A 24,440-nucleotide genomic window follows, 5' to 3' on the forward strand; every position below is an offset into this window, starting at 1 on the left:
GTTAAAGAGTCAGAGGCAGGAGGTGGGCCTGGGCACCTGGAGATGATGTCATGAGGCTGGGGCATCAAAAGGGATCCCGGGGCCCTTCTCCTTTGCTTCTGAATGGCTCACCTAGCCCTGCCTTGCCTCCTGTTCAGTCTCCAGCCTAGTTCATGCCTTGTCTCCAGCAGCCCCAAAGGGCTCTCTCAAGAGCCACCTTCTCCCCTGCCGTCAAAGGGCCCCAAGGGCTCTTTTCAGGGCCATTCCCTGGCTTCGACTACATCAGGCCAGCCCCAAAGGGCTCTCAAGAGCCACCTTCCACCCTGCTTTGGCAGGGCACTCCTAAGGGCTCTTTCTAGGGCCATTCCCAGGCCTATATTCTAGGCCAGCCTTAAGGGCTCTCTATAGAGCAATGCTGTTGTCCAGCCTCTTTCTGGGTCCGTCTCCACTGCCGCCAGTAGGAGCCACCCAGCCTTCGGACTAGGCAGGCAGCACAACTGCGGCCCATGGGCTCATCATCCAGAGCAGAGACAGTGTACCGAGGAGCATTTATATAAAGTTCACCACAGTACCCCCTAGGGTGCCCCACTGCTCTGCTGAGATGTCTGTGTAGCCAGTCTACTAAGAATGCTGGCTCCTCCTACATCCCAATGGCTTCATTTTGTGCATTTTTCACTTGGACTTTTTTTTTCTTCAAAAATGGACCAAAAAGATAAATGCACAGAACAGAAAAACACCTAGCAGGTGGCCATTAAAAAAAAAAATTGATATATTCGCCACTTGGATTCTGGACATTTTGAGCAAAACGTCCCTTCACATAACTTTGTAAGTCCTCTAAGCGCTTTGAAAATAATCCCCTTGGTGTTCTCAAAATTTACAGAAACTGAAAAAGACTTTAAAGAGGCATATTTTCAAAGCACTTAGCCTTCCAAAGTTCCATAGGTTTCTATGGAACTTTGGAAGGCTAAGTGCTTTGAAAATATGCCTCATTGTCATCTTATAAAATGAGCTTTGGCGGAAATCAGGAGACCCTCACATTAAACTGTCCTGTAAAGCTTTAATGAAACAAAGTTGAAAGTCACTGAGACTAAAAAAAAAAAAAATTGCGAACTTACTTGGTAGATATTTTCCAGACCAAAATTTACTATTTCATTTGGTGAGGAATCTTTGCTCCCTTCCTTCTGTTTCTATGTAATCTAAAGCAGATGATTTAGCACTTTACTAATAAAATTAGGACAATTCAGCAATCACTGGGATGGGGGTTATTATTCTTTCTTGTTTCTCTTAGGTCACACTACATCTGGAAATGGGGATAGCTGCTGAACCTGTATGGACTAACTTTAAACCAGCTGAAAATACAAAGAAAAAACTATCCTACATAAATTGTAATCATCCCACTGTATGGAGGATATCTGTCCTTTTTTCTAGCAGAACCCCCAACACAAATACACCCTTCTCAAATAATTGAGTGGATAATTTCTTTAATGGATAAATTACTTTTTTAAGGCAGATTTCCAAGTTCCTTAGGGAAGATTATTCTAATATCTATTCCCAAAGCAAAGGGTCTTGACTTCAATTTGCCTACTATTATTGCAAGCATTCAAATCTTTGCCAAATAGTTAGGTTTGGTTGTCTCTTAGCTTTCATGTTAGATTTGCATAATTGCCTGCATCCATCCCAATTTGGATTCAGAAGTTCTTAGAGCAAAATGATTCTGCTTATTTCCTTAGTTATAAATGTGAAAAGACAATTAATTTAGGATCACAGATGATACTTTTGCAGAATGACATTTCTTCAGCTTTTGATACTGTTAGCCACTCTTTATTGCTGGTCAGGCTGAGTGAGTTGGGTGTCTATGGACTGGTTCTTAAATGTTTCAGTGAATTTTGAGATAATAGATATTACGGTATCCTGTCAGTGACCTGGAGCCCAAACTATGGCGTCCATCAGGGTCGCCTTTGTCACTCAGGTAGTGATTTATTGAGATTAGAAGACATAATTTACTCTAAGGCAGATACTTATATTAGATGATTTAGTCTAAATGTTTCTCCGATTTAAAGAATGCATTCATCCTGTGGAAAATTGGATTTCAAAGCTTTTCTTAAAGTCAAATAAGCAAAAAAATTTCTTTTGGTTTAGGCAATGTCCACAATTCTTTACCACCAGTTATTCCATTGTCTTCGCTCTCAATAGGTTTTCGAGATTATACTGGTTACATTTGTGACCCCTCCCCCACTCCTGGGTTCAAATAAAATATAGTCTGAGCCGAGTGCTTCACCCAGGGCAGAAGAAGGGCACAAAAAAAAACTTTGAAATAACGATTAATTAGTAAAAGTTCAATTTATTCTAATATGCACTTAAATAAACACAATAGATTCCACCCCTCAGTAACCTTAACATTACATTTCTTTATTTCCTATAGGTTTCTCTATTCTCTATGAGGCTCAACTTCAGAAAGACTGCACATTAGATAAGTATCAGTTCAATTTCCTACACTAAAAGTTAAACATGCATGCAAAAGATTATATACTAATATGAGTCCCTTATATAGAATTGATTCTTTGCTTCTTTTCTTCTTTTTCAGGTTTTGGTTTTTCCTCCGGAGACTTCAAGGTAAGTATACTACTTTTCTCTTTATTCCATTAAAGTTCAAAAGGATACTTTTATTTATGTTCCCTCAGCTGGCTTTGTATCTTCTCTCTTCTGCCAATCGTTGGGTACCATAAGTTTGCTGCAAAGTTGAACCCTGGCCAGGGTGCAGGAATCAGGGACTGAAGACACCTACTACTCTAATCTATAAATAAATCAATAACCCTAAAATCTAACTGATCCCCACAATACAGGTGCCTGCCTACTGCACACATTTCCTATCTAGCTTTAAAAGAAAACATATAATTATTAATCCCTATTCTATTTACCTCCCCCCATCAGAATTTAAACAACATCAGCATGTGCTAAGTGGTTCTTTAAAATTACAGGGTTGAAATTTTTAAAAAAAACCTTTTTCTTTATAATCAATTAGAAACTTAAACTTGCAGGTAAGCTTTTCACTTTTTAACTCTTTCTAAACCATTTATGTTCTATAGAGTTCTAAAGTGCTATCAAGCTACCCCTAGCTCAGGACCCCTTTCTCAGAGAGCCCAGAACACATTAATCTGAGGTCAAGATTGAGGGATTTAATTCACTTACAATCCCAACTCACAGTCAGTCATCAATTTTTCCCTAGAGCCCTTTAAAACGCGGCGGGCTTTCAAATTAAATGTACCACTGTTAATCTCTCACAGCACACTCAGATCACACACAACTTTAAACACTTTTACTTAAATTTTAACCCACAGTTCTCTCTCAGCTGAGCACAGCTCTTAAACACAGCTCTGCCCTGCTCAGCACTCACCTCCCAACTGCCCAGCAAGCCGTTTCCCAGACAACCAATTGCTCAGCTGAGTGATGTCTGAGAGTGATGTCACTGAATAGAACCCTTATTCAGCCCAGTTGAGATTATTTAACCCCTTGGGTTACATTCGGCCTAGCCAAGTAAAAAAAAATGTATGAAATAACATTTTTTTTTTTTTTTTAAATCATTCCATCCACTTCATATCCCCCCACACTTCAATATATTCAACAATTTTCATTTCACCAGGTAATTGTTCTTTCCCTGAGAGTTTTTATATTCTGGTATACCAAAGCAAATTTTCTTATAATTTTTTTTTTTCTCTCCATGTGTTTGATGGCAGAAATAATGAGATTTCTCTTTCTGTCAATCAAGCTTCTTCCTCTTCTTATAATTGTAGTTTATTCCTTGAGCCCGTTTTTCTCCCAGTCTCTTTGAAATTCCAAATTTCTTCAACTTTGCCTTTTCCGTCTTCTTTTCCCTCTTTTCACCCCCGGAGAATTCATATGAAGAGAAAAGAATCTGGTATCTTCCATGGAACATTTCTATAAAAATAACTGCACCCAAGTAAATAAACAATAACAGCCTTTGAAAATCTCTGAGCACACGTGAGCATTTGTTTTTATTAAAACCTCTCCTATTACACCAGATGGGCTGGAACGGACTTCCCACTGGAACACTCCACGTTTCAAGTACTGAGCGTTGGCTATTAATGATTCTCCTTTGTTTTAAAGATATTTCTTCCATTGCTTCTTTAATCACACAATTTCTCTGTGATTTACCCTGTTTCTTCCTTTTCCTTCTCTTCTCTTTAACAGTTAATGGAAACCTTAATTTTGTCAGAGTCTCCATTTGTTGTATTTCTTCCACTGTAGCTGGTTCCATGGTAGTTTCTTCCACCTCTGTCCCAGCCCCTGGGGTCTCTAACTTTGCTTTATCCCCCGCCGCTGCAGCTGTTCCTGAACTGCCTTCCGCATTCCCTTCTGAGTTTTCAGCCCCCTTTTCATCAGCTGTTTCTTCGTCTTCCTCCTCATCGCTGCTAAATTCACTTTCACTGCTCTCGCTGCTTGGCTCCTTCTCTTCTTCTTTCTCCTTTGCTTCTTTTTCTTGTATCCTGTTTTCTTCCTTTTGCTCTTCTGTTACTTGCTCTTCCTCTTTTATTATTCTTACTTCCCTTCCTTCCATCTTCTTTTCCGAACTTATTAGTTGTTCATTCAAGTTAACTAATTGCTGTTGCCCCTCTTCCACCACTTGCTCTTGTTCTCTGCACCGTTCTTTGTTTTCTTCTACAGTTTGTACCAGGTACCAAACATAATAACACTTTCCAGAGTTCAGGCTTTTATCTCTCTCTTTTTCCGGGCTCCAGCCTCTTTGACCAAGCTTTGCCGTACTCAAGGATCTCTCCATATTCTCAAAACTTAGGTCTTCTTGCATTTCCAGTTTGGCGCCACAATATCTGCTAATATGCCCAAGCTGCCCACAACGATAGCAAACAGGGATTCTCTTTCTCTGCTGAGCTCCCCAATAGGATCCCCTCTGATTATTTCCATCCTCTTCATGAAATCTTTCCCTTTTCCTGAACTGATTCACGGATGGTTCTCCGTATTTTTTGTTCTCCCATGTTCTCCTATTTTCTTCCCAGCTTTCATTCCATCTATTCTCAGCTCTCCAAGATTTCTTTTGTTGGATTATTGGTGCTTTCTCTTCTGGTCTTTCCACTATATTTCTTAATTCCTCAATTTGTCTTAGTAGTTCTTCCATGTTCTTCTCCTGTCGCCTGATGTGTGGTCCCAACAAGGAAACAAAAATTCCCCTTCCCCCACACAGCAGTGGCTCCCCTTGCAATCAAAATATTGTGATAGTTCTCTCACCCGGGATGAACAATTACCTTTACACAAATTACTTCAGAAATAGCAAATATTTTTCACCATATATGCACACATATACAGTGGGGGAAATAAGTATTTGATCCCTTGCTGATTTTGTAAGTTTGCCCACTGACAAAGACATGAGCAGCCCATAATTGAAGGGTAGGTTATTGGTAACAGTGAGAGATAGCACATCACAAATTAAATCCGGAAAATCACATTGTGGAAAGTATATGAATTTATTTGCATTCTGCAGAGGGAAATAAGTATTTGATCCCCCACCAACCAGTAAGAGATCTGGCCCCTACAGACCAGGTAGATGCTCCAAATCAACTCGTTACCTGCATGACAGACAGCTGTCGGCAATGGTCACCTGTATGAAAGACACCTGTCCACAGACTCAGTGAATCAGTCAGACTCTAACCTCTACAAAATGGCCAAGAGCAAGGAGCTGTCTAAGGATGTCAGGGACAAGATCATACACCTGCACAAGGCTGGAATGGGCTACAAAACCATCAGTAAGACGCTGGGCGAGAAGGAGACAACTGTTGGTGCCATAGTAAGAAAATGGAAGAAGTACAAAATGACTGTCAATCGACAAAGATCTGGGGCTCCACGCAAAATCTCACCTCGTGGGGTATCCTTGATCATGAGGAAGGTTAGAAATCAGCCTACAACTACAAGGGGGGAACTTGTCAATGATCTCAAGGCAGCTGGGACCACTGTCACCACGAAAACCATTGGTAACACATTACGACATAACGGATTGCAATCCTGCAGTGCCCGCAAGGTCCCCCTGCTCCGGAAGGCACATGTGACGGCCCGTCTGAAGTTTGCCAGTGAACACCTGGATGATGCCGAGAGTGATTGGGAGAAGGTGCTGTGGTCAGATGAGACAAAAATTGAGCTCTTTGGCATGAACTCAACTCGCCGTGTTTGGAGGAAGAGAAATGCTGCCTATGACCCAAAGAACACCGTCCCCACTGTCAAGCATGGAGGTGGAAATGTTATGTTTTGGGGGTGTTTCTCTGCTAAGGGCACAGGACTACTTCACCGCATCAATGGGAGAATGGATGGGGCCATGTACCGTACAATTCTGAGTGACAACCTCCTTCCCTCCGCCAGGGCCTTAAAAATGGGTCGTGGCTGGGTCTTCCAGCACGACAATGACCCAAAACATACAGCCAAGGCAACAAAGGAGTGGCTCAGGAAGAAGCACATTAGGGTCATGGAGTGGCCTAGCCAGTCACCAGACCTTAATCCCATTGAAAACTTATGGAGGGAGCTGAAGCTGCGAGTTGCCAAGCGACAGCCCAGAACTCTTAATGATTTAGAGATGATCTGCAAAGAGGAGTGGACCAAAATTCCTCCTGACATGTGTGCAAACCTCATCATCAACTACAGAAGACGTCTGACCGCTGTGCTTGCCAACAAGGGTTTTGCCACCAAGTATTAGGTCTTGTTTGCCAGAGGGATTAAATACTTATTTCCCTCTGCAGAATGCAAATAAATTCATATACTTTCCACAATGTGATTTTCCGGATTTAATTTGTGATGTGCTATCTCTCACTGTTACCAATAACCTACCCTTCAATTATGGGCTGCTCATGTCTTTGTCAGTGGGCAAACTTACAAAATCAGCAAGGGATCAAATACTTATTTCCCCCACTGTATTTCAGCTTTCCCAGTTTCACTTTATTTTTAAAGTGAAGGCCCTATCTTGCCCCTCTGTTTCACTTTGTTGATAAAGTGAAGGCACTATCCTGCCGACTACGCCATTTTTGTGACCCCTCCCCCACTCCTGGGTTCAAATAAAATATAGTCTGAGCCGAGTGTTTCACCCAGAGCAGAAGAAGGGCACAAAAAAAACTTTGAAATAACGATTAATTAGTAAAAGTTCACTTTATTCTAACATGCACTTAAATGAACACAATAGATTCCACCCCTTCAGTAACCTTAACATTACATTTCTTTATTTCCTATAGGTTTCTCTAGTCTCTATGAGGCTCAACTTCAGAGAGACTGCACATCAGATAAGTATCAGTTTAATTTCCTAAACTAAAAGTGAAACATGCATGCAAAAGATTTTATACTAATATGAGTCCCTTATATAGAATTGATTCTTTGTTTCTTTTCTTCTTTTTTCAGGTTTTGGTTTTTCCTCCGGAGACTTCAAGGTAAGTATACTATTTTTCTCTTTTTTTTTCATTAAAGTTCAAAAGGATACTTTCATTTATGTTCCCTCAGCTGGCTTTGTATCTCCTCTCTCTTGCAAATCGTTGGGTACCATAAGCTTGCTGCAAAGTTGAACCCTGGCCAGGGTGCAGGAATCAGGGACTGAAGACACCTACTACTCTAATCTATAAATAAATCAATAACCCTAAAATCTAACTGATCCCCACAATACAGGTGCCTACTGCACACATTTCCTATCTAGCTTTAAAAGAAAACATATAATTATTAATCCCTATTCTATTTACCTCCCCCCATCAGAAATTAAACAACATCAGCGTGTGCTAAATGGTTCTTTAAAATTACAGGGTTGAAATTTAAAAAAAAACCCTTTTTCTTTATAATCAATTAGAAACTTAAACTTGCAGGTAAGCTTTTCACTTTTTAACTCTTTCTAAACCATTTATGTTCTATAGAGTTCTAAAGTGCTATCAAGCTACCCCTAGCTCAGGACCCCTTTCTCAGAGAGCCCAGAACACATTAATCTGAGGTCAAGATTGAGGGATTTAATTCACTTACAATCCCAACTCACAGTCAGTCATCAATTTTTCCCTAGAGCCCTTTAAAACGCGGCGGGCTTTCAAATTAAATGTACCACTGTTAAACTCTCACAGCACACTCAGATCACACACAACTTTAAACACTTTTACTTAAATTTTAACCCACAGTTCTCTCTCAGCTGAGCACAGCTCTTAAACACAGCTCTGCCCTGCTCAGCACTCACCTCCCAACTGCCCAGCAAGCCGTTTCCCAGACAACCAATTGCTCAGCTGAGTGATGTCTGAGAGTGATGTCACTGAATAGAACCCTTATTCAGCCCAGTTGAGATTATTTAACCCCTTGGGTTACACATTTTTACCAATAGAGCCTCAATTAACTAGCTTGACTAAGAAAACTTTCTACAACCAAACAATTAAGACCTATTAAATCTTATTTTCTTGAGAAACATTCTAGGCTTCTAATCCAAGCACTGATCCTTCCTTAGGCTAACGTAATGTTTTGCATTTAGCAATATTATCATAAGCACTGGATACTGCACCCTTGAGTGACAAGACAAAGGACTCCACTCCAGTAGGAAGCATAGAAATCTATAAAATAGTTGGATTTAGCTGCAGTAGTAGTCCTTATTTTCTTCTACTGTTAAACTTAGGGTAAAATGCAAATCAGTCAAATTAGTGTTTCTAAACATATAATAAACAAGTCCACTTTCTCTTCTTGTTGGACTTTTTTCTTATATCCCTGTGAGAAAGCTCTAAAATAGTAGTGGTTCAACTCCTGCTTTATATGCAAATGAGCTCCAAGGTTCCTCAGCTCAGTCACTCTCTCTCTCTCTCTCTTCCTCCACCAGTATTCCAAACAGCTAGTTCAAAAAAGCAAGACTTTAGCAGTTCAGTCCATTTTTATGTGAATGCTAAAATCTCCAGTAACATTCAGGTCAGATAATAACCTTTTGTCTCAGTCTGTTCCCCAGGTTTAAGATTGGCCAGCTTTAACCAAAGAGCATCCAGTTGTACTGAAGTGCAGGCAAACATTCATCTGGACTCCTGCTTAAATAAACGGACCCTCTTATGCTTGGTTCTGTCACTGTTCCAACACTTGCCAGAGAGCAACCAAAGAGAGGGTCAAAAAGTACACAGAGTAAAGCAGCACAAAAAAAAGCACAAAAGGGCCTTAAGAACTGGAACAATGGTACAACCTTTAATTAAAAAAAAAAGGACCTGACACAGGTACAATCAGCTTTAAAACCTGCAAAGACTTATTGCAGCTGACCCCTGAGGCAGGCGCGGTTGAGTGCCAAGACACGGCCCGTGACAGGTCATTTTTTATTAAAGATTGTACCATTGTTCCAGTTCTTGAGGATCTTCTGTGCTTTTTTGTGCTACTGCTCCAACACTTCCATTTCATCACAGTCTCGGTTGACAGGAAAGTTTTCAGCTGTTTCTAGTTCCATAGGCTCCTCCTGACTCTCGTCAGCAGCATCTCTGTATTCTGTGGTTGCTGGTAGAAAAGCTCTATCCCTTCTGATGGTCTGAGGTCATCTTATCTGGCTCCAGGGGAACTAGAGCTTCTCCTCCTCCTCCAGGGAACATACATGTCTAATATCCTGGAAACTCTCATACCCCGGCTCTTAAAGGGCCCTTTCTCTCTACCTTCTTTTCTGATCTGAGAAGATTTCCTTTCTCCTACCCTTGGATCCTTATCATAACATCAACATTCTCCTTTAATAAGCTTCAACTTTTGCAGAATACAGCTGTCAGGCTAATCTATTGTGCTCAAAGATAAGACACTCCATTATTTCTGAAAATATATTGACTACCTGTTGACATAAGAACCATACTGAAAGTTGCATGTATGGTCTACAAAATCGTAACAGGTCAGGCTCCTACTCATTTATCTAGATCCACAGTAACATTCCAATGCTATAGAAATATTCAATTAATTCATTCATTCAAATCTTGCCAGAAAACCATCAGTAGCAACTCGTTTCACATAGGTTTTCCACCTATGATTTGCTCAATTTGGCATTGGTTCTCTAAATTTTGGCAAACCAAAACATTTATTGAAAAAATAACTTTTTAAATTTATAAAATTCTCCACAAAAATGTTAAAAGTTTTTCAATAAACAGTAAGAATATATCAAACATGAGCAATAGACAGTTACCCAAATAACAATACAAAGTATGGCACAGTATACTACTTACAATGTCAACACAATGCGTATTAGAACATTTTAATTGACAGTGTAGGTTGTAAGCAAAAATGGATCATATAGATAGGTAAGAGAGTAACAGGAATTAGAAAATAAGGTGACTAATTTAAAGAAAGATGCACATGAGGTCAGGGAGACGGTTAAATATTATCTCAGCTAGGGTAGTAGTGGAGTTCTTTTCCTTTTTATAGCCTGTACACCACTTAGTTCTGTTTGTCAGTTAGAGCAGTTTAGCAAATTTTTAATAAACTATAAGCCATCTCTGCTACTGCAGTGTTGGGCTGATACTTACATTGGAGTATTTGCATTTAAACTAGGGTGGCACTTTCCAGCCCTGAGCGACGCCTATGCTTAGCCACACCAAAAAACTTTTCCATTGCTGTTTTTCAGCCTTTTACATAACCCAGTCTGACCATATAAAAGCCGGTATTAGTACCAAAGGTGTCATGCCCCCTTCTCAGCTCTGAGAGCACTGCCCAATAGTGAAGGATACTGGACTGCTGCATTTAAGTGTGTGAGCATGACATCAAAATTCTTGCTGAGAGAACGCATCTACTGTCGAATTAGATCCAATTAAAAATGTGACATCTGATATTTTGCATGGTCTGGCCTATCTATTTATCACTCAGCTGGTTTTCCTGTTTTAAATACATGCATTGAGCCTCTGCTCTCAGAAGCATCCACTGTTTGATTTCTCAGCTACCAGAATTAGCTCCAACTGTGGAACTCATTGTCAGAGAGTGACATGTATTCAGTCTCTCAATCTGTGTGATGGCTGTTATGACATTATTTTCCTGGATAAGGAAAGTCACATTTCCTTTTTTAGTAGAGGAAGGAAGTGCAAGTTTCTTTAGACATTCAGCTTTGCTCTCTATTACTAATGAAGTGCACACACAGAGCCTAGTGTTTGGAAGCATTTTTAACAAAACGATCACTGTGAAGATCCAGAGTATCTCTCAGCAGGTATTGCAGTCAGGACCAGGCTGATGCTACAGTTTCCAGGCAGCCCATAAAAAATGAAGGTTTTGCATGGGAGGCCTCTGTGGCCGGGGTGCAGGACAGTCTTGTATTTTCAAAGAATTTCTCTCATGAACTGCTAAGGAAGAATACATTTTCTATACATATAGCCAGACTGAAAACCAAGACAAGAGCATTTGGCTAGATTTCATAAATAATACATATGTGTTGATCTAGGATTTAAAAATGGGACATACTGGTGGTATGGGGTATTATCAGGGCTTTACTGGCACCTTTTCCACTGTCTGCTAAAATTGACCCATGGACTCAAGTTTTAATGAAAGAGCTCAGGCTCTACACACCAATTCTGCCTTGTCATAGGTTCTGTGACTGGTTGCAGGGTCCTAGCTATTGAGGGGTGGATCCCTCAGTGATCACCCCACCCCTGAAGGGTGGCCTAGTATTTCAGTGCCAGCACCTTTTTTGCTAGAAAAAATGCACTGGGTATTATAGCCCTACTCCCACCTTCCCCCTCAACTCATCCTATCTTCTGCTCTTTCAACACCTCTCTCTCCATCCCTTCTATTATTTTCACAATTCTTTCCATCCTTGCTCCCTTCCCCACCATCTGCCACAAACACACAAACGTTCCTTTCTACTTGCCCCCTCACATTTCTGGATATCTTTTCCTTCCCTCACTTAAGTACACCTCCCCATTTCCCTCATTAAGGGGCTCTTTTACAAAGCGGTGGTAAGCTCAATGTGGGCTTACTGCATGCTAAAACGGAACTACCACTGGCCCACCGCAGCCTCCAGTGGCTAGCTGGAGCATGCGCCATTTCTGCCGCTCAGTAAAAAAATGTTTTGCTCTAGCACGGCACTAACCCGGCGGTAATCGGGAATTGCCACGTGCTGCCCGATTACCACTAGGTTATCACAGGAGCCCTTGCCGCCACCTCAATGGGTGGTGGAAAGTGCTCCCCACCACATGGCCATGCAGTAAGGGTTATCGTACCATATGGCTGTTTGGGGGGGGGCTTACCCGCTGCGGTAAAAAGGGCCCTGGTGCATGGGAAAAATGGTCCCTCGCTACCGCAGGGCCTTTTTTCCTGCAGCTTAGTAAAAGGACTCCTAAGATTCTTTCCACTGTCCACAGATTCCTCTGTATCATGCTAACATTTGGATTCCTCCCCATTTCAGAGCTGCCAGTTTACAGGGAGACATCTCCCCAGTTCTAGTTCTCAGCTTGCATCTCAAAACAGTGCGGTATTTCTAGTCCCTGATTCTGTCCACTGAACTCAGTGCTGCGGGTCCCAGAATGCATTACAATAGGATTGTTAGTATCCAGAACTAGCCTAAAATCTCCCTCCCTCTACTATTTTCCATTAGGTTCTGTAACATTCTCCTATTTTCCATCCCCCCATATCTCCAGCTCTCTTTAAATTTTTACCAGTTTCTTATGGCATAATAGAATTGGCAGAGTTATGATAGGGCAGCAGGGTGGGGGGTACAATGAATATGTATTCCCTGTGCCACTAGCACCTCCCCTTCCCCCATGGTGCATGCCTCCTTTGTCAGGAGGATATATAGGAAAAAGAGAGAGATGAGGAGGAGGAGCAGATTCAGAATTTTGGACAGTTACTCTCCATGCTGCCAGCCTGCCATCAGTGCTACTGATCTGAATGGGGAAGGGGGGGGGGGGGGGGGAAATGTTGTTCAGAAGCTGAGAACTCAACTTATCCTGACTTAGGGATAATTTTGTAAGCCTTTTCTGTATGTTAAACAGCATTTTACATATATTTATTTGGATTTTGCTTACACCTTTTTCAGTAGTAGCTCAAGGTGAGTTACATTCAGGTACACTGGATATTTCTTTGTCCCAGGAGGGCTCACAAATCTAAGTTTGTACCTGAGGCAATGGAGGGTTATAATTGACTTGCCCAAGATCACAACGACCAGCAGTGGGATTTGAACAGGCCACCTCTGGATTTCAAGACCGTTGCTCTAACCACCAGGCCACTCCTCCATATAGAAATATGTGCTTATAAAATTGCCCATGTGAACACATGCATAAAAGTACATAATACTGAAGGCACAGCACATATTTTATACTGTATATTAGCATGCATTTCAGGAGTAGATCTCCGAGATACACACACAGTATGAGCAAATGCAACAACACTTTTTAGGGACTACAGGAGCCAGTTCTGTGGGTGCTTGAGCACTCCCAATACTGAACACACTACTTTACTGTGTACAGGGAGAGGTAGTTTGCATTGGGTTTAGCATAGCCAACCATTTTGAAAAGTTGGCTTCTATGTAAGGAACCATCCTCTCATCCGGGAGGAAGTCAATGGATACTTTTGGTTGAAGAAAACATCAGTCCCTCACCTACAACAGCCCGCCGATCTCTCCGGTGAGATTGTGGTATACGAAAGTAACACAAAACTACTGAGCAGCACATTGTGAGCAAGCACAAAACATACCTAGGGGTTCTCTAGGGTGCTCTATCGGCAGCTCAAATTGCTGGCATGAACAGTATCCAAGCAGATTTCCTCACGCAAACAATGCTAGGTCCATAAAAATAGGAAATCGCTGGCAAACCTTTGAAGGCTCACCTCCAGGTGGTGGGACCTCTTCATGTATCTGATGGCATCTCCAGGAACAGCAAGGTAAGAAGGTTTCTTCAGCAGGTGAAGAGAACCAAATTCAAGTGGCATAGATGCACAGTCATAGACCTGGCCTAAGGGTAGGCCTCTCTATGTGTTTCCTCCCTGGTTGATGGTGGGGTGACTCAACAAGCAGAATCCTATCCAGCACAGATGATATTAGTGGCAAAAGTCTAGCTCTGAAGAGGTTGAGTATCGAGAGCCACTGGCCAAGGGTCCTGCATCAAAGCCCAGTGGTTTTAGAGGACCCAGGATCTCTTTTGCTAATGGCATGACCTTTAAAAAGAAGCACTTGCGCAGGAAGGGCTTCTCATCAAGGAACACAAGTTAATAAAATGTGATGTACCAATACACTCATACACTTTGAAGTCTCAACACAAAACTGTGTTTTGGCAAAATGCCTGCCTCCGGAGTCTTTGCTATTGCAGAGATACAGATTGAGTGTACTAGGCAAATAGAACTAATTGGACACAAAACAGTCTTTAAAAAGACACTTTGTCGTTCTGAGAAACTGCCAAATTGCTATATGCTGGTGCACTAAAGAAGCTTACAATTGATTCTATTTGCTTATTGAAGTAGAGATAAAGATAAAGCTGGTTGCAATTCTTGATGAACAGACATATGTCTCTACCACAACAGACTGCTGGTCATTTCATGGAAAGTTTTACATTGGTGTAAGTTTAACTATCCAATGAATTGATAGAGTCTTTAGAGAGGAAGTCTGTTTGTCTGGTCTTAAGTCTGAAAGGTTCTCACACATTTACCCCTCTGTTTACTAAGCCACGCTTGTGGCTGCCATGCACTAATGCCAACACAGTCATTCACTTTGAAAGGACTGTGTAGGCATTTCCACGTGACAGCCACTAGCGCAGTTTAGTAAATGGGGGGGGGGGGGTTAATGTATCAGTTCTTGAAGATATTCAGAGTTACCATCAGACAAAAAAATTGTTAGAACAACAACAGATAATCATTCCAACTCTGTGAAAGTCTTCTCTGTAATTGGTCAGCATGACAATGATAATGAAGATGAAAGTGATGAATTAGACACCACTACTACTAATGAAGATGATAATGACAATGATGATGATAAAGCATTCTTTACTATATCTAAGTCAAGTGTTTCAGACAGAGATTCCCTTGATGAACATCTGCAGACCCTTTCAGAAGACATCGGTAGTTTTTCAGCCTGGTCTAATTTGAAGGAACTTTTTATCAGACTGATCACTCCACTTCCTGCCAGTGCAATCCTTAACCTTTTTAGCTGTGCTGCCATTAATGACTCACAAGCACACTCACATGTCTAACAGTCATTTTCAAAATTTAGTTTTATTCCAAGCAAAGTGGATTGAATTCTAGAGCAATATAGTTATTGGGATAAAAACGTTAATATTTGCATTCATTGCAGTTGCAGTATTTTTACTTTTTACTCAAAAAGTATTATATTAGACAACAACTTTTTTACTTTCACTTGTAAATGTGTTCTTCACTGTACTTTTTACTTAAGTATTAAAATGTACATTTATTTTTACTTGAGTAATTTGACTTAGTACTTTGAACACTGCAAATAACACCAACTTAAATGCTCAGTACCACTTGCTTCCCATTTCTATCACTGTAAATCTTAAATCGAATCAGTTCTGTATGAGTTTGCATGAAAGGATTACCTCTGCTTTACTCCTAGAACAAAGCAGAAAGCACACTGATATTTATTCAATTGGAGTCTCTTGGGAAATACTGATAGATTTTCTTAGCCTGCAGTGATAATACTTTGGCTACCAGCTGTAGGTGATAAATGATGTTTGCAGTATCAAAGCTCAAGTGCTTTATCAGTAACTAGTGAAACTTAAATTACATTTCTTGCAGTGAAATGAGAATATTACATTTTCTGCACCAAACTCCCAAAGCCTGACAGTTGTTCCTTATTCAACAGGGCTGTAATGGCACAATACATTTATCTACCATGTGCAATACAAAATTTTCAGCAAACTTCTCAGCAAATTTTCTGTGTGTTTTTTTCTCTCTCTCTCTCTCCAAACCAGAGTGTCGGCCATGAAATGCAGAGATTACTTTTTACAAAATAAAAAAAAAACTTAGTGGCCAATATTCAAAAGAGCTTATCCGGTTAGCTGGACCTGCTAAGCCCCAGTGAGCCCAATATTCTGCAGCATTATCCAAACAGTGCTACTGAACATTTTCCTCTGATTGTTAGGGCACTATCCCAATAGAGTTGGGGCAGTTTGTGGGTGGAGTCGGAGATGGGGAGCAGTCTGTGCCCAAATGCCAGCGGTCAACTAAGATATTAGGATTAACCTTAAACTCCTCACCGTCATTTGAACCTCAGGTGAACAATCTGTATAAAATGCTATTTTATAAATTTAGCCAACTTAGAGCTGTTCATTCCTACTTTTACGGCATTGATAGTGCAAAATCTGATATTGTCTCAACTACACTATTGCAATACTATCTATGCTGGAGTCTGTTAAGCTTTTGAGAAAGCTCCACCTTTTACAAAATACTGCAGCCACATTATTTTAAACAAAAAAAAAGTTTGATCGAGTTACTCCATTGTTTCTAAATCTTTACCGGCTTCCAGTTCGAGCTCTGCTGCAGATAATTTGAGCTAAGCTTTAGTAAACAACCCCCTACATACACTGATGCCTGTGAACATAACTCATGATTTCTTTTTCTTGTGGTAAATGGTCACTTAGATTAAGAGACTACTGCTTGTAACACTTCCCTTCACTCAAAGAAATTCATTTTAAGAAAATGCTTGAGAATTCCTTTTTATTTCACAGAGTTCATTCTTCGAATAATTTATCTTTGTCATGCAGCAGCCTTATTATAAATTGTGTAAACATTTGAAAATTTATTTCAAAAATATTGGGGTTAAATTGGGATGCCTGAATGCTTGTTTGGACTAATTTCATTGTAATTATTTAATTGTATTTTCTATATATGCATGTAAACCACTTTGGACCAGTTTCTTGGGATCAAGTGGTCTACAAGTGCTTTAGATTAGATACTGCTGAATTTAGTGCTATCTAGATAGCCACAGTGCTGATTGCAGACTCTAGATATTTAGCAGCAGCCACTATCTGGACACTGCCTCCGAATATCCAGTTTTGTTTTTTTTACCCACAGTGGCCATTTAAAACATTTGAAAGAGTAACACCTCTTTGTGAAACCTTTCCTGGAAACAAGCAAGATTCGGGAGATACCCTCTGAAAGACCCAAGGAGGCGAATTCTATGCTCTCAACATCCAGGCCGTGAGAGCCAGAGATTGAAGGTTGGGATGCAGAAGCGACCCCTCATTCTGAGTGATGAGGGTCGGAAAACACTCCAATCTCCACGGTTCTTTGGAGGACAACTCCAGAAGAAGAGGGAACCAAATCTGATGAGGCCAAAAGGGAGCAATCAGAATCATGGTTCCACAGTCTTGCTTGAGTTTCAGCAAAGTCTTCCCTATTAGAGGTATGAGAGAATATGCATACAGAAGGCCTTTTTCCCCAATGTATGAGAAAAGCATCTGACACTAGTCTGTTGTGGGCCTGAAGCCTGGAACAGAACTGAAGGACCTTGTGATTGATCGGAGTGGCAAAAAGATCCACCAAGGGAGTGCCCCACACTCGGAAGATCTTGCGGACTATCCCCATGTTCAGAGACCACTCGTGAGGTTGCATTATCCTGCTCAGCCTGTTAGCAAGACCGTTGTTAAGTAGCTTGGAGAAACATGCTGTGACGGCGAACCCAAAGCCACATCTGGACAGCTTCCTGATACAGAGGGCGAGATCCGGTGACCCCCTGCTTGTTGGTGTAATGCATGTCTTACTGAATTAAGATTACTTGGTTGGACAACCGATCTTTGAAAGCCTTTAGAGCGTTACAGATCGCTCTTAATTCCAGGAGGTTGATCTGCAGACCCTTTTCCTGAAAGGACCAGGCTCCCTGAGTGTGGAGCCCATCTACATGACCTCTCCACCCAGTAGAGATGCATCCGTCATCAGCACTTTTCGTGGCTGAAGAGTTTGTAATGGTCGCCCCATAGTCAAATTGGATCAAATCGTCCACCACTGAAGAGAATTCCTTAAGTCGGTGGACAGTTGGATTACATCCTCTAGATCCCCTGCAGCTTGAAACCACTGGGAAGTTAGGGTCCACTGAGATGATCTCATATGTAGACATGCCATGGGCTTTACATGAACTGTGGAGGCCATGTGCCCCAGAAGTCTCAACATCTGCTGAGCCGTGACCTGCTGAGACACTCAAACCATAGACACCAGGGACAGAAGGTTGTCTGCCCTTGCCTTGGGGAGATAAGCTCGAGCTGTCTGAGTGTTCAGCAGAGCTCCAATGAATTCCAATTTTGGGACTGGGGTGAGATGGGACTTGGGATAATTTATGATAAACCCCAGTAACTGAATAGTCATTCGCATGGACTCCAGAGCACCTTCCTTCGAGGTGCTCTTCACCAGACAATCATTGAGACAAGGAAACACATGCACTCTCAGTCTGCATAGCGACTCTGCGACTACAACTAGAAACTTTGTAAACACTCTAGGCGAAGACGCCAGGCCAAAGGGCAGTACATGGTACTAAAAGTGCTGTGTTCCCAGCTAAAATTGAAGATACTTCCTGTGAGCTGGAAGTATCGAGATGTGTGTGTAAGCATCCTTTAAGTCCAGAGAGCATAGCCAATCGTTTTCCTGAATCATGGGAAGAAGGGTGCCTAGGGAAACCATCCTAAACTTTTCTCGGATCAGAAATTTGTTCAGGGCCCTTAGGTCTAGGATGGGACGCATCCCCCCCCCCCCCCCCCCCGTTTTCTTTTGCACAAGGAAGTACCTGGAATAGAATCCCAGCCCTTCTTCTCCTGGTGGAACGGGTTCGACCGCTTGGACCTTTAGAAGGACGGAGAGTTCCTCTGCAAGTACCTGCTTGTGCTGGGAGCTGTAGGACTGAGCTCCAAGTGGGCAATTTGGAGGCTAGGATTCCAGATTGAGGGTGTATCCTAAACAAACTATTTGAAGAACCCACCGAGGTCGGAGGTTATAAGAGGCCACCTTTGGTGAAAAAACAATAACCTCCCCCCAACCGGCAAGTCGTCTTGGACGGACACGTTTACTGAGGCTATGCTGAACTGGAGCCAGTCGAGCGCGCTGGGACTGAGCCTGGGCAGGCTGCCGAGAAGCAGGAGTGTACCTACGCCTAGCATAGGAATAGGGAGCACTCCTCTTCTCTCCAAAAATCCTCCTAAGTGAGGAGGTAGTAGCAGAAGACGCCCCGCGGGAGATAGAATCCATAGCATCATTATGCTTCTTGATCTGGTCAACTAGATCCTCTACTTTCTTACCAAAAAGGTTATCCCCCCCCAACAAGGAACATCCGCCATCCGCTGCTGGACCAAATGATCCAGGTCAGAGACACGCAGCCATGAGAGTCTGCACATCACTATACCTTGGGTAGCGATCCTGGATGCTACATCAAAAACGTCAACCGTACACCTGGCCAGGAATTTTCGACGCACCTTCTGCTGTCTGACCACCTAGTGAAAAGGCTCGGCCTGCTCTGGAGGGAAGGCATCAACCAAGCTACACAGTTGCCTCACTGAGTTCCGCAAATGGATGCTCGTGAAGAGCTGGTAAGATTGAATTTTGGCGGCGAGCATAGCAGCCTGATATGTCTTCCTCCCAAAAGAATCAAGAGTCCTAGTTTCTCTGCCTGGGGGGCGCCGAGGCATAGTCCCTAGTACTCTTGGCTCTCTTGAGGGTGGAGTCCACCACCATGTTCACCGTGGATCCGATACTGGGATTCAGCTTTTTTCAGGATCACGGGGTTAGACAGAGGGAACGACCAGTTTCGCATAAGGACTACCCTCAGTACATTATGCAAAGGAGCCGTTACAGCCTCTCTAGGCAGAGGATAGTCCAGGACCTCGAGCACCTCAGCCCTGGGCTCATCCTCAACCTCCATAGAGAAAGGAATAGCCGTAGCCATTTCCTGGACAAAGAGGTAAATGATAGACTCTCCAGTGGAGAAAGTCTCCTTTCTGGTGGAGGGGAAGGCTCAGAGGGAATCCCATAGGACTCATCCAAGGAAAAGTACCTGGGATCGTCCTCTTCCTCCCACGAACGCTCCTCTTCAGTATCAGACAAGACCTCCCTAAGGGCATTCCGAGACTGAACCTGCCTCGACGTCGAGGAACGACACCCTTGATGATGATGTCGAGAAGTCGACGCCCGCCTAGACTGCAGCAAAGTTCCTCCACCAACGTTGAAGGGGAGTCAACCTGGGTGGCAGCCGACGTAGATGCCGCAGGTGGCACCAAGGCCGGGGACCTCACCGCAGGAGAAGGGCCAGACACTGCTGCAGCAGACTGATGCAGCAATCCCTCCAGAAGCTCTGGAAGCAGGGCCCGGATGCACTCATCGAGAGCCGCCATCGGAGAAGGCTGCGGGGTTGGTGGAGCAGCTGGTGGCAGAATCTGTCAAGGCTCGTTAGGAGGTATCGGGCTGCCAAGAGATCGACACATTGGCACCTCTTGAATAGAGGGGGAGCGGTCCTCTTGACGCCAACACTTCTCGACGCCCTGGAGCTCCCGGAACCGTGTGTCGAAGTAGAACTTTGAAAATTAGCACCATGGCCAGCACCATGAGTTGGTCCTACCATCAACTAACCAAAATCAATATCTTTTAATATAAAGAAGTTCTGAGATTAAGGGAGGGAAGTTATCAATGTGGGCTGTTATTTTACTGTTAACCCTAGTTATTACTAAGTATTAAATTTAAAACAGATCAGAGAAAATATTTTTTCACACAATGTGTAATTAAACTCTGGAATTTGTTGCCGGAAAATATGATAAGAGTTAGCTTAGCAGGATTTTAAAAAAGATTTGGACATTTCCTAAAAGAAAAGTCCATAAGCCATTACAAAGATGGATTTGGGAGAATTCACTGCTTATTTCTAGGATTAACAGCATAAAATCTGTTTTACTCCTCTGGGTTCTTGCCAGGTATTTCGACCTGGGTTGGCTACTGTTGGAAAACAGAACACTGGGCTTGATAGACCTTCGGTCTGTCCCAGTATGTTCTTATTAGTAACTAGATCTCAATGCATAAAATGGGACTTGTGCTAAAATAGCACAAGTTAGTAGTAAAATAACACACCCTAAAAGTAGCCCACTTTGAGAAATATACCCCTAAGTAGTTTTAGTTTAACTATTAATATTATTATTATTATTTATTGCATTTGTATCCCACATTATCCCACCTATTTGCAGGCTCAATGTGGCTTACATAGTTTTGTTAACATAGTCATTGCAGGTTCAATGTGGCTTACATAGTTTTGTTAACAGTCACTGCAGGGTGACAGATCCATTTAATATTGTGCCGAGGTTAAGTAAGGGTAGAAGGAAAGGGGTGATTAAGGTAGTTATAGTAGGTAGGCTATCTTGACTATCAACCTGCAAATTAAAGTCCACAACAATCATCAGATGTTGAAAGTATAATGCACATTCATAATAAAATGAAACAATATATCCATACCTAAATGCTCCAACCCCCTACAGACTGTTTTAAACTCCAAGTCCCACCTTGATTTTAAAGTTCATTTTTAAAAGCAATTGATTCCTATAGGGCCCTGCACAGAGAGTTGTTGACCCACTAAGTATCCCTTACCTCCACTCACCACCACTCCCCCCTCCCCTCTTCCCTACCCTGGATTGCATAAAGATCTGAACATTCAAAGGACAAAAGTTATATAGCAGTCCCTCTTTGCCTAAGTAATCACATTTCTGTGATAGCCAATAATCTAACTTCAGAATACTCACCATATCCTGCACAACAATTTTATTCTGAAAAGAATATGCATTCACCAAACCACAATTTACCAAACTACCCATCTCACATTTCAAAATATCAAGCATAGATCAATAGTATGTAAACAATGACTCTGAGGGGTCTGATAGTGACACCCCTTACCTCTATGATTAGCACACTGTCTTCAATACAAAATGTTCAAAAGTTGTTTATCCATCAGACCACCTTATCCTCAAAATAACTACAAAAACCTTAACCAAAATCTAAAAAGTTCTCTCTGCTCCCCATACACTGCCCAAGAAGATCACTAAGGGGCATAAGCCTCAGGAGCCACCATTTGCATCAAATGTTACTTACAAGGTGAAAGTCTGCCACCTTTGGCAGTGTGTCTCTCAACCATCCTGCACAACATGTAGATGGAAAGTATTCTTTCAAACTCCCAGAATGACATGTAGCTTGGAAAAAAAACAGCATGCAGAGAAGGCAGATTACATCAGCACAAATGGAAGCATGAAGGTAAGGAAGCACAGAGCACATATTTTAGTTTTTGTTAAAGGAATCCAAAACCAAACACCTACCTTTCCAGAATGTTCATTTTGCGTAGAGTCTTGTCTATCAATCTCAAAGTGATGGGACCAGCAATGTCCACCTGAGGGAGAAGTTCCTGCACTTAGAATTTGATGTTTTTTGTTGTCACCTGCATCCCGAGCCTCATGCTGTGAACTATCCAACGCCACTGGGCTGTAAAGTCCATTCTCATGATCAGAATCTTTGCTGTCTTTACTGTCATTATTAGCACCTAATCTGGAGATGACGCCAAATTTCCGGGTTCTCTTTCCATTCTGGGTTGTTTTGGCATTTGATTCAGAGGTAGGATGTACTTTTAATTCACAGCTGCTGCTGTTGCTGCCATTTAAGGGAGGAAGAGGCGCCTTGCGTTTAATGCGACGCAACATGATCAGGTAGATGTATCCGCCATTCCAGCATTGATCGGCCAGGTAACTGCAAGGGAAAAAAATGAGCACTGTTAAGGTTAAAACTACCTTTAAAAAATGTTATCTCATGGTTCATAAATTACAAAAATGGATAAATGTTGAAGTATAATAAGTTACTGTTTTAGCATTGATATTGTGTTGGTAACTATAGGATGCTAGAGTTATGTACATTGTTTGTACCAGACTTTATGGTTCTGCTTTGAGTTACATATGTATTGTATTATTTATCAATGCTCAATAAAGACTTCTTTAAATTAAAAAAAATGGTATCTCACACACCCTGCATAATCCATAAGTCTCTGGCAGATAGATGTCCCTTGTGAAAAATGGTTTAAATAAAATGTATCATCACTTTTAACCATGCTCTATTATGGTGCTCACTGAACTTTTTCAAGTTAGATTTGGATTTTTTTTTTCGTTAGATGTAATTTGCCTTTTCCAAATCTGAGCTCAAAGCAAAATTTCAATTAGGTGTACAAGTTAATTCCTTGTCCAAGGGGATTTACAATCTAAGTTGTACCTGAGGCAATAAAAGTGATTTACCTAAGGTCACAAAGTATCCATGGGAAAAGCACGGATTTCCCATTTCTCAGCCATCTGTTCTAACCACTATGCTATTCCTGCTCTAACATGGTTATATATCATTGTGAGGGGGTTTATAGAACATACTGCCCCTCACCCTTAAGAATAGACCCTTAGATAGCCTGAGCCACCTTAAGAACATTAGTCCCGCCCGGGAGGAAGTGAGCTAGGGTAGAGTCGGAACTAGGAAGTAAAAAGGACAGGGCCATAATGAGGTTAAGGACGCCCAGGGAAGGAAGAATCGAAACCCAAGCATAGGCCACTACAATTTACATTTAATAATTATGACCTGGCTGAGGTAAGACACTTTTGTTTCCTGTTTGAGATTTGCAAGCCTTGCTCTGAGGTCTGGCTGGAGCCAGACCATAAAATTCAGAGAACTAAGCAGGACTTACAGGCTGTGTTTGGGGCATGGCAGCCCCACCAGCGACAGACTGTGTTCTGGGCCTGCCAGACAGAGGCCTGCTTAAGACTGTGCTTCTTGAACTACAAAGGCATTTTCCTTGTGTTCCTGACCCTGTGACGCAACAGGCCTCAGGATTCAACTAAATAAACACTTGTTTTCATTTATATCCCTTTGTCCAGCTGTGTTATTTCACAGGCCCATCCTCAACCTTCACTCAGGGTATCACAATCATCTATAGCCTAAACCCCCCCCCCCCCCCCCCCCCCCACACACAAATTTTGTTCTGAATCTGCAAGACAGATAATAGCCCTCTACCTGATTTTGGGTGCTACACTCATGCGCTCTAATACCTAGATGGCTGTGCCTTTAACCCAGCATTCAGTCAGAAATTCACGCATTCTAGTCCCTGATTTTGTTTCATCTCTCATTGACAACTTTGGCAACTCAGGTTGTTTTCTTGCTTCTCACACCACTCCTCTTTAATTCAATAAGGTAGGACAAACAAGACTTGTGTTAAATTCTCTACTTCCACACAAACAGAGCACTGCATCAACAACCTTCTAATCAGGATAATATAAGGGAAGTTTAAAATTATTCAGAAACTTAAGACTTTTAAAATTAAAATGATCACACACTTTGAAACTAACAAGGAACTTAAGATCTGGATTTCACCTTCTGGTCACCCTTTCCCTCCTCTTTCCCCCCTCCCCTTCTTTCCCTTCAAACTGTCAGTGGAATACTTTTATTATTTATTTACATATTCTAGCATCATCTTCTTTGCTCATTCTGTCCTGACCTTGGGAAGGGATTTTGAATTCTGAAATAAGAACTGAAAT

General features: G+C 41.9%; 1 protein-coding gene across 1 annotated transcript in view; it reads right to left on the bottom strand.

Moving 5' to 3' along the window:
* Window positions 1–22,619, bottom strand: part of PDZD2 (PDZ domain containing 2) — a 307,044-nt gene extending 284,425 nt beyond the window's left edge. Inside the window, exon 1 of the mRNA XM_030193000.1 lies at window positions 22,200–22,619. Coding sequence (XP_030048860.1) covers window positions 22,200–22,577 — 378 coding nt within the window. The 5' untranslated portion in view covers window positions 22,578–22,619. The remainder of the gene's footprint in view (window positions 1–22,199) is intronic.
* Between the last annotated feature and the right edge of the window lie 1,821 nt (window positions 22,620–24,440).

Source organism: Microcaecilia unicolor, chromosome 2 (assembly GCF_901765095.1).
Source record: "Microcaecilia unicolor chromosome 2, aMicUni1.1, whole genome shotgun sequence".
NCBI classification, from domain to species: Eukaryota; Metazoa; Chordata; class Amphibia; order Gymnophiona; family Siphonopidae; genus Microcaecilia; species Microcaecilia unicolor.